This window comes from Cyphomyrmex costatus, unplaced genomic scaffold, assembly GCF_001594065.2.
Source record: "Cyphomyrmex costatus isolate MS0001 unplaced genomic scaffold, Ccosl1.0 scaffold1163, whole genome shotgun sequence".
NCBI classification, from domain to species: domain Eukaryota; kingdom Metazoa; phylum Arthropoda; class Insecta; order Hymenoptera; family Formicidae; genus Cyphomyrmex; species Cyphomyrmex costatus.
The window spans coordinates 1-11,842 of NW_017275134.1; the positions used below are offsets into that span (position 1 = coordinate 1).

Consider the following 11,842-nt stretch of genomic DNA (forward strand, 5'->3'; position numbering starts at 1 on the left):
AACGTAAAATTCTATACATACCTTGCAAATCAATAATTTTTGAATTGTCGTTTGTGAAATGATATACACAATCTATTTTCTTAACTTTACTTTCATCAGTAGATGTTTCATTGAATATAAAACCATGTTTATCTGAAATTCATAAATAATACATATAAAAGCAAAATATGCTAATTAGAAAAGATACAATAAATTTATATTACCAGAACCCTCTAAAATTTTTATAGTCAATTTTCATTCTTAAGGATTGAAAATTAAGTCATTCTTTTTTAAAACTGGCTCAATTTTCACTTTTTTGAGTATAAGATTCCACTCCACAGATTTTAGAGAAATGCAGGTAATATAATCAGTTTTAAAGAAAAAAAAAATTTTTGATATGTTTCATACATGTCACGAAGAAATATCAATGCATATAATAGCATTCAAACATATAATTTATGTCATAAATACCTTGTAATTCAACAATCCTTATATCATCATTCATGTTATCATCATGTGTACTGTCTAATAGATCTATACTTTCATTAGTAGACATTAAATTAAATGCAACATCACGTTTTTCTAAAATACATACATATATATATATATATATATACACACATACTCACAGGTTAATAAAATAACAGTAGAACATATTAGCATATTGATATCAGAAAAAATTTAGTAGATATAATCAAGATTTAATAGATCTATATATCACTTTTAAGCTTTTAGCAATATAAATTGCCAGAGGCTCAGAAATTATATTATTAATCTAATTAAATGGGAGAAAACCTATTCTTATTATATTCCTATTCCTATCCTGTACTTCTTTCTTAATCCTATTCCAATCCTATTCCTATTCTTATCCTATATTTCTTATGTGAATTTCGTATCATTGATATAATTAATTTTACATTTACCTTCAATTTCTGTTTCAGTCATATTCGATGTGAATATGACTGGTGCATTTTTCATAAGATGTGGTGCAATATTCAGTATATCAAGATCAATAGTAGCTTCTATTTCCTCTGGTCCTCCACCAGTTGCTAAACGTGATTGTTTCTCTTTAGTTAAGGCCTCTCTTTGCGATTGTTTTAGATTTGCCCATAATTTTTTTAATTGTTGGTACAGATCTCTATAATAAAAATGTTATATAACTTAGTATATTAAAAAGTATGTAATATCACAGAGAAACCTTCTGATATTATATTATAAATTATAGTTGTTACCTCTTCACAGATTAGTGCTGAATGATTGTATTCTGTACATATCTCACTCCATGCTATATCTTTATCTTTCAGTGTTGTAGCATCACTTTTTTTAATTTCTATTACATTTTTATATTTATCCAGTATCTGTAAAAATACTTTTCTTTCCATCATAGTGTAATGTTTGTTTCTGCTCGAAGTAAGCTTTTCTTTGCACGACATTCTCTGTAAATAAGCATGTTGATAATTTAATCATATTCTGATGTAGCGAATTATATAAGTATCAATTATATACGTACCAATGAGTATTCATAAACAATTATACAAATAAGTAATGATAAAATTATATCAAGTACACTAGTCTAACAATCATCAAACAACCTTTAAAAAAACCTTCACAAACCTTAGCAAATCCAATCGTAACTTTATCTGTATTTTAAGTTGCAATATCGCAACATTTATCCGCGCTGGTAAGCTCACTGATGGCCACCAAAAAAAAAGAAGATCGTTCAGTTGCTATACAGATCGTTGCGTAGCAACCGAACGGTGTGAATAGAAACGGTAATGAAGGATATCCACCATCACCGACGAGCATTCCATTTAATTTGCGTTTTCTGTACCGCATATAAATGCGTGAATTCTGGAATATGCGTCTATCATACTCACTTCCTGGCCATTCTGGGACAATGTCTAATATTTCAGTACGCGGTCAGACAATAACCTACAAAAATCAAAATAATTACAATTACAAAAAAAGAAAATGTCTATAAAAAAATTTTACATCTTAAATATAATTGATATACAATATATTGAAAGTTTAAAATTTAATAATGGATTAAATAAATAAATAGTATAAATAAACAACTTTTTTTCATAATGTAAATAAATTGAACTTCTTAAATAATAATTTTTAATAGAAATAAGTATTAATTTGCATTGTTTAATATTTAATATATACCTGAACATTTAAAGAAAAGTATCCTTTTCGATTGCGATATACCTCATCAATATTTTGTAATCTTGTATGACTTAACCGAATATGTGTGCAATCTATTGCTCCATCAATCGAGGGAAGACCTATAGCTCCAGGATCACGTCCAAGTTCTTCGAATAAACGTTTGTTTTCAGAGCATGCTTGATCAGATGTTGGCATTTTTATATATCTATTTATGTTACTTGCTATTAAACAAGAAACTCGTGCAATAATTCTTGATATTGTAGACTGTGAAACTTGTATCACATCACCCATAACGAGCTGTAAAATTTTTATATTTGTAATTTTTTTATTTGTATATATAATTATATTGTATATATAATGAATTAACCTGAAAACTTGCTGTTGCATAAAACCTTAAACAGATCAATAACTGTAAGACAGGAGCTACAGGTAATCCACGGTTATTAATTTTTGCCAGTCCTTCCTCCACTAATGGTAAAATACCGAACATAACAGAATCCTTGGAAAATCTAAATCTTCTTTTAAATTCATTTTCATTAAAAAATTCAAATGGATTTGGTGCTTCACGAATGTATCGCTTTGGTGCACGTATCAGTATTTCTTCGTAGTTCTTCTTCTGCTTCATCATTTAAAAAATTAATATCTTGAATTTCTTGAATTTCAAGATGACCACTAAATGACCAATAGATGACCTTGCACTTATAGTAAATAAAAAATACTCCCTTTATGAGTCAATGTTGCTTCGAAATTTAATAACCTTCAACATTTCCTATAAATATATTTTTCTTAATGAGTTTAAAATGTATTTCGTTTAACTTCTTTTACACAAGAATATTAATTACAAGTAAAATACTTACGCACAATTAAGGCATATCTATTACCAGCACTCTTATCACGTTTGACAATGTAATGTTCGAGTCCTACAAGCCATGATTATAATTTTTCTTTGAGAACTTGCAAATACAAATGTCCACCTAATAAACACTCTTGCATCATCACAGCATCCACACCTTCAACGGCGCATTTGTTATTTGCGAAAGCAAACAGTCTTTCAGTCATAAATACAAGTAAATGGAATTTATCGATAGGTTCACCAAGATGAATAGCGATACAATACCTATACGATAAAATGTAATGATATATATAATATAGAAAATTATACATTTAACATAAATTAGGAAAATTAATGAAATTCAAACTCACTTAATGATATAACCACAAACATCTACATCAGTTGCATCTGTAGGTAATTCAAGAGAATTTGACTTTATACATCTTTCCTATACAAGCTTTACTTTGTTTGTGCTAGTGTAGATCTTATTCGTGCACCGCATGTAACATATTTCTGATGTTATTCTTGTAATAAAGATCCATTCCATTTAATCTGCGTTCTCTGTACCGTATATGTATGCGTTAGTTCTGGAATATGCGGCTATCATGCTCACTTCTACTGTAGTGATTAGTTCTATCTAAAAAGTCTTTCAATTAAAACATTTCGCATGATAAGGCCGTCTCCAGGCTGCCAATGAGCCTGAGGCACAGGAACTTCATCGTTTATATCGTCGACTCCTTCTTCTTTCAAATTATCATTAAAAATTAATGATAAATCATGCAACACAGCTCATGCCACAATAATGATTGTAAATGTTAATAGCTTTGTGCTCAGTCCTTTTGATAAGCATGGAAATCTGCGTTTTATAATCCCAAAAACTCTCTCGAGAATTCTTCTTGTCCTCCCATGGATCATGTTGTACCTATAAAAAATATAAATACATGTACGTGTATGTGTGTATGATCATGATGTTGCGTATGTGCGTGCGTGTATATGTGTTATAATTATAGAAAAATACAAACCTTATTTCTTCGTCGGTATTAGGATTAATAATCGGTGTGAGCAGAAACGGTAACGAAGGATATCCACCATCACCGATGAGCATTCCATTTAATCTACGTTCTCTGTACCGCATATATATACGTGAGTTCTGGAATATGTGCCTATCATGCTTACTTCCTGGCCATTCTGGGACATTTTTTATTTTCGATTGCGATATACCTCATCAATATTTTGTAACCTTGTATGAATTAACCGAATGTGTGCAATCTGTCGCTCCATCAATCGAGGGAAGACCTATAGCTCCAGGACCACGTCCAAGTTCTTCGAATAAACGTTTGTTTTCAGAACATGCTTGATCAGATGTCGGCATTTTTATATATCTGTTTATTTTACTTGCTATTAAACAAGAAACTAGTGAAATAATTTTTGATATTGTGAACTGTGAAACTTGTATCACATCTCCCATAACAGATCAATAACTATAAGACAGGAGCTATAGGTAATCCACGGTTATTAATTTTTGCCAGTCCTTCCTCCACTAATGGTAAAATACCGAACATAACAGAATTCTTGGAAAATCTAAATCTTCTTTTAAATTCATTTTCATTAAAAAATTCAAATGAATTTGGTGCTTCACGAATGTACCGCTTTGGTGCACGTATTAGTATTTATACGTATTCTTCTTCTGCTTTATCATTAAAATTTAATATCCTGAATTTCTTGAATTTCAAGATGACCACTAAATGACCAATAGATGACCTTGCACTTACAGTAGATAAAAAATACTCCCTTTATGAGTCAATGTTACTTCAAAATTTAATAACCTTCAACATTTCCTATAAATATATTTTTCTTAATGAGTTTAAAATGTATTTCGTTTAACTTCTTTTACACAAGAATATTAATTACAAATAAAATACTTACGCACAATTAAGGCATATCTATTACCAGCATCACGTTTGACAATATAATGTTTGAGTCCTACAAGCCATGATTATAATTTTTCTTTGAGAACTTGCAAATACAAATGTCCACCCAATAAACACTCTTGCATCATCACAGCATCCACACCTTCAACGGCGCATTTGTTATTTGCGAAAGCAAACAGTCCTTAAGTCATAAATACAAGTAAATGTAATTTATCGATAGGTTCATCAAGATAAATAGCGATACAATATCTATATGGATCCTCACAGTAGTTATCATTATCTGAGTTTGAATTGTTTATTATGTCATCGAAGCACTTCCAGGTATCATCGCGTATTTCAGTAAAATTTTTTTTCTACGAGAACTAATATTACTTTGTGTATTGTTTATATCTTCGATGACAGTATTATTTATATCTTCGACGACTGTATTATTTATTTCAAGTAATTCAGTAATGATCCATTGCCTGGCTTTATTTTCATCTGACAAAATCTTTATTTTGAATCTTGGACGTAAAACGGTAACTAGTACAAAATATTTTCGATCTTTGAATCCTATATAACAATAAAAAATTAATTTATATTAAATAATTAACATTGTAAATATAATAATAAAAAATAATAAATATTACAACAATACCTGCAGAATTGAACAATCGTTCTTCCATTGCTTTTTTGAGATCTTCCTTTAACATTACTATTCCAGCATCTTTTTGTCATTTTGTAAGATACAAATGCAAATAGAATAAAAATTGCTGGAATAACATACCAAATTGTCTCACAATCAGAACTTAATATTTTAGTTATTTCTTCAAATGGTTGGAGAACACGTAAAACTCTACTATACTCCATTGCATAACTGTAAGGGTTGGTATATCTCTGTCCGCAGCATGTGCAGTTATTGCTTGTCGTTGTTCATGAAGATTTGACAACATATAAAATGTAGAATTTCATCGTGTTGTATCATCGTAAATTAATTTATGATTTGGCAATTTCAAAGTTTTCTGGATGCTACTGAGTTTCGAGTAAGCAAGTGAAGACTGATTAAAATGTTCAATAATTTTCTGACATTTTCTTAAAATGTGAATGAACTTTTGATTTTTAAAAATACAATTATGAATTATAAATTGTAAAGTGTGAATAACACATTCTATATTCTCTCCTAATATACCTGCAAGATACATAATATTATTAATTAAATATAATTTAAAATTAAGAGTATATCAATTACTTTAAAAATATATTCTTTAATGAGTGCATTCAGTATTACAATCGTACCTGAGTGCTCCGTGAGTTCTTACATCTAATTAGTATATATTTCATTAAATCTAAAAATATAGACCAAACAAATGTAGGAATTCACTGAATGTTCACACTCATGTAAATGAATGATTGTAGTATTAAATGCATCCAATGTAATATAATGTTTGAGTCCTACAAACCATGAATATAATTTTTCTTTGAGACCTTGCAAATACAAATGTCCACCAATAAACACTCTTGCATCATCACAGCATCCACACCTTCAACGGCGCATTTGTTATTTGCGAAAGCAAACAGTCTTTTAGTCATAAATACAAGTAAATGGAATTTATTGATAGGTTCATCAAGATGAATAGCGATAAAATATCTGTATGATAAAATGTAATGATATATATAATATAGAAAATTACACATTAACATAAATTAGGAAAATTAATGAGATTCGAACTTACTTAATGATACGATCACAAACATCTACATCAGTTGCATCTGTAGGTAATTCTGAGAATTTGACTTTATACATCTTTTTCCTATACAAGCTTTACATTGTTTGTGCCAGTGTAGATCTTCTTCATGCACCACATGTAACATATTTACGATGCTGTTCTTATAATAAAGATCATCCTCGATCAGTTACGTCTATCAAACATTTTAATATCAGATATATTAATGGCACAACATACGTAGTTTTCTTGTATGTAAATGCAAGTTTTGCAGAATAATCTGTGCAGTGTATTGTTCTGTAAAGAGACACACACTGATAATATATTAACATGTTAAGAAAATAAAAAATATTTCATGTAAAAAATTCCATTCAGATACATACAATTGAAGAGTTGTCCTCCCGAACACTTCGCAAAAGAATACCCATCTCGATGAAATGATCATCATAACGTTTCCAAGTTGGTCTCTTAATAGCAATGGGATAGTTTTGTCTCGTCATTATTAACATACGTACAAGTCGTTCTAAACCTTCGATTATAAAGTATCCACCCTATTCTTGTTCATGTTCGCTGCGGTCGGATGGTTTTTCGGAACTCCTTCCACTCCTTCTTCTTCTTAATTTAGTTGCCGGTTCCGTTATAAACTGGATTAACGTGGCCAGTAGTACCAAAAGGAAACTATTTGCGTCAAAAAATATGTAGATGTGAAACCAAAGTGGGTGATGCAATGCCCGCGAAAACGGCGTTGCTCGAACGGTATCCGAATGCCTGCGTCTACGGCGTCGTCACACCGTAATAACGCGCGTCATGGGAGTGGTCCAAAGATGCAAAACGATGAACAAACGAAATGAGCCCATCCGCGGACCCATATCAATATGATACAATGCACAGTCGAAGTCGGCAACACTTTCAAAAACATACAATAGAAAGCACCCGATCCGAAACGCGTCCGTAACGGTCGGGTGATTTGTCGGAACTGGTCGGAACTCCTCCTTCCACTCCGTGGATTCTTCGAAACTGAGCACTGGTTAAAGCTCGATCAAGAATGGCACATTCTAAAATTTTACAGAACGTTACGTTACGTGAGGGAAACCCTTAAAAACGTGCAAATTTATTACTAACCTTGCAATCACTTTTACTTGAGTCGTCTTCGTTCTCGACTTGGATTAAAACAAGATTTGTTTAGGAATCATTTTTGAAGATGTGCCCAAATAAGATCACCTTCACCACGCAACATCTGAAGATTTTTCTCAAGTATCTACTTGTTTCGTGACTATATCGAAACGCCATCTTAAGACTATGTTTAAGACGGTCTTGAATATGCTTTCTTTTTAAAATGCAATATTCCTATTGGAGGAACTAATCGAAATATCACGGAAATAGCCGATTCACAAATAAGCACGATCTTAAGTATATCTTTGCGAAGTCGATCTTGAATCAAATAAGAATTACTTAGATAAAAACTTCTTCGTGAAGACAGTCTTGTTTCATCACTATGAAATATATCGTTCTTGAGGCGATCTTAATTGAATAAGACGATCTTCATCAAGACATTCTTAAGTGCTGATTTGAGCCCGGACTATGAATACCGGCCGAAGAAACGATAAAAATGCCCACGGGCGCAACCACCAACGTGCAACTGCTTCAACTTGCAAAACGTATGCGCGTACTTTAGAGGAGTTTTCATGCGTAACGCGTTACGGATGAGTGGCGCACGCCGAAACGAAAGCGGTATCGTGAATCTGGACGAAGTGACAGGCCCCGGTACTCACTGGGTAGCGTACGCGAAGAGGAACGACCGCGTCGTGTCCTTTGACAGTTTCGGCAATCTCCGACCGCCCGAGGAACTTGTGCGATATTTTGGTGTTACGACTACGATATAGTACAATGGAACGTCCTATCAGACGTACAATCAGAACTTTTGCGGACAGATGTGTCTGCGGTTTCTACAAACGGTTGAATTTTAAAAAGCTCGACGAGACGTCGTGTGAATTCAGTGCTCGTCGAACCATCATGTCGTTAACACTTACGCTAAGTGGGAAGAACAGCGTTCTCGCGGCAAGCTACTTTCCCGCGATAGACTTGAGCGACGACGACTACGAGCTCGGTCTGACGATTTTCGAGACCTATCACACAATACCGAACGTGAACGATTCGAACAATAAATTTCATTTTGGAAACGATGACGAGGAAATTACGATCACCAAGGGTTCGTACGAACTACAAGCCATAAACGAATTTCTTAAACGTGCGATCTCGCGGAAACGTCCGCAAAGCGACATGCTCGATATCGTTGACATGGTGCGTGGAGACGCACCTCGCGATGACAACGACGACGACTTGCATGGAGAGTATCCTATAGCGCTCCGCGCAAACTACAACACGATGAAGTGCAATATTATATGCGCCTTCAGAATAAACTTTGACAAACCAAACAGCATCGGATCGCTGCTGGGATTCTCATTGAAGCGTATATTACGACCGCGAAAATGGCACGAGTCGGACGTGTCGGTCAACATAATGAACGTAAACGTTATCCGCGTCGAGTGTAACGTAACCACCGGCGCGTACAGTAACGGTAACAGCGCGCACACGATACACGAATTTTCGCCCCAAGTGCCACCGGGATATAAGATATCGGAAAAGCCGACACAGATCATTTATCTTCCGATCATCGCACGGAGCATTACGAATCTAACGATACGCATCGTCGATCAAAACGGGCGGTTGCTCGATTTTCGCGGAGAAGAGATCAGCGTCAGATTGCACGTGTAACGGCAACAGCGATAACGCGCGCGCGCGCGTGAGATGCTCGTGTTGAACCAGCAGATAGATAACGTATCCTTCGCAAAGCCATCGCCGCTCGACAGTACTCGCTCATCCGAACGCATCGAAAAGAAGAACAAGAGGCTCAGTGCATCGAACGTTGAGTTTTAAAATTTCTGGAATTCGCGGTGCGCAACTTTTGAGAAAGGTGACCGACATTCTAAACGTCAAGGACGAACCAGTCTTCGACGATCGCATCGTCAAGATCGAGATTCACACGTACAACCCGTTCGCCAACACGACGTTTGGACACAACGATGAGATACGAATACCAATACAACAACAAGATCTGTACACGCTGCCGTATGAAAGTTTTCTGTACATCGAAGGAAAATTAACAAAGAATGTAGTGGTACCGAACGCCGACGTGGCACTGGGAAATAACTGCGTCGCTTTCATGTTCGATGAGATTCGCTACGAATTCAACGGCGTAAAGATCGATCGCAACAGAAACGTGGGCGTAACTAGCACGCTCAAAAACTACGTGACGGTGTCATCCGACAAAAGCGTGATTCTGCGAAACGCTGGCTGGGATCTGCAGACTGAGGATGATGGATACTTTAATTTCTGCGTACCGCTCAACGTACTACTGGGATTCTGCAAAGATTACAGACGCGTGGTGATCAACGCTCGTCACGAGTTGATTCTGATACGAGCGCGCAACGATGTGAATTGTCTGTTGGGAAATTGGACGGTGGAGCCAAAGTTTGAACTGTTCAAGATCCAATGGCAAATGCCGCACGTGGTATTGAGCAAGATAAATAAGCTGTCGATGCTACGGGTCTTGGAGAGTGGACGATACCTGAGCATGCCTTTTCGCTCGTGGGATCTGTACGAGTACCCGCTTTTACCGAATACGACGAAGCATTCCTGGACTATGAAAACTGCGACTCAGCTGAAAAAACCGCGATACGTCATCTTTGCTCTGCAAACGGATCGAAAGAAGATGGCCGAAGATACGAGCCGATTCGACGACTGTAAATTGACCAACGTGAAACTCTACCTGAACTCGGAATGATATCCGTACGACGACTTGAATCTGGATTTCACTAGAAACAAATGGGCAATTCTGTACGACATGTACGCGCGTTTCTGCAAGGGCTACTACGGATACGAGTATCTCGAACCGAACCTCACCGTTACGACTTTTTTACGAAACGGTCCGTTCGTAATCATCGATTGCTCTCGACAGAACGAATCGGTCAAGAGCGCGACCGTGGACGTGCGAATGGAATTTGAGTGCAAGGAGAACGTACCCGCGAATACTACCGCGTACTGTCTCATCATACACGATCGCGTGGTCGAGTATAACCCGCTGACCAACGTTGTGCGCAAAATCATCTAAGCGCGCGATATAAAAATCTACGATACGTCGACATCGTTCGCAGTCTTCTTCATCTCGATGACATGCGTGTACCGACGTTCGTGGATCTGCAAGGTTTCATCGTCAACGAGAGATTCATCGTGAAGGAAGTGGCGATACTGAAACACGGGACCGTACTCCCGCACTATATTTTTACGAATCCCGTACCATGGAGATTTTTAACAAGATCCGACAGGTCTTGCGCTTCCTGGTTGATTGCCTATCACCATGGATTGCGATGGACGGACGGGACGACCTCGTACAGCGAGGCGAAACGCCTGATTACGAGTGCTGTACGCGAGAAGGAGGAGGATGCTGTGGTGTACGTCAAGGGACGTGAGAAACGAACGTGGCTGCGAGACTTGCTTCTGGACGAACGCGTGCACATCGAGACCCTGGATGCAGTTTACGAAGACATAAAATCTTTAGCCGATATAGATGCCATTGATACTATGCGATGTGGACATCACGCTAACAATTGCGCTTTACAAAATATATTCAAAATATATAATTGGTGGTTGCAAAGAAATTTTTTTAAATAAAAATTGTGTAACGTAATTATCGTGTTTTCTCTTTTCCTATATATGTACTTAGTATGTAGGTATGTATGTATGTATGTATAAACGCATAGACAGTATATATATATAGACAATGCGTAAAGCTCTTTTCATTCAATCGTAATCTTACGAGCGTTACGGCATAGACCGAGTAAACGATTATCTGCATCGAAAGTGGACCAAGCTCAAGGGATACCGTCGGTTAGACGACGATCGTGAGCCGCTGTGCCCACCGAGCCCCTCACCATCGAAGAAAAATCAAAGGTATTGGGAGTTGCCTCCTGAACATACGTCGAAGGATACATCTTCGACGAAAAATCAAAGATATTATTGGGAGTTGCCTCCAGAAAATACGTCGAAAAATACATCTTCGACGAAAAACCAAAGATATTGTAATTGGCCTCCAGAAAATACGTCGACAGATACATCTTCGACTTATAAGCCGACGTCTTCATCATCGTCAAAAAATAGATACGAACGTC

General features: G+C 36.0%; 1 protein-coding gene and 1 pseudogene across 1 annotated transcript; both read right to left on the reverse strand.

Annotated features, from left to right (window-relative positions):
* Nucleotides 1–1,886: 1,886 nt before the first annotated feature.
* LOC108778118 (putative nuclease HARBI1) lies at nucleotides 1,887–2,773 on the reverse strand. Its single transcript, XM_018545221.1, has 3 exons — nucleotides 2,516–2,773; nucleotides 2,149–2,445; nucleotides 1,887–1,911 (listed from the first exon to the last, which is right to left on the reverse strand). Exons 1-3 carry the CDS (start codon nucleotides 2,771–2,773, stop codon nucleotides 1,900–1,902), a joined length of 567 nt encoding a protein of 188 aa, XP_018400723.1. The 3' UTR covers nucleotides 1,887–1,899.
* Nucleotides 2,774–5,093: 2,320 nt separating this feature from the next.
* Nucleotides 5,094–6,694, reverse strand: LOC108778127 (zinc finger BED domain-containing protein 4-like; annotated as a pseudogene).
* Between the last annotated feature and the right edge of the window lie 5,148 nt (nucleotides 6,695–11,842).

Bases quoted from the DNA above. Each gene is read 5' to 3' on its own strand.
- LOC108778118 (XM_018545221.1), bottom strand. From the start codon at position 2,773: ATGAAGCAGAAGAAGAACTACGAAGAAATACTGATACGTGCACCAAAG. The intron at 2,446-2,515 runs GTTAATTCATTA...AAAATTTTACAG, and splicing joins ATGCAACAGCAAGTTTTCAG to CTCGTTATGGGTGATGTGAT.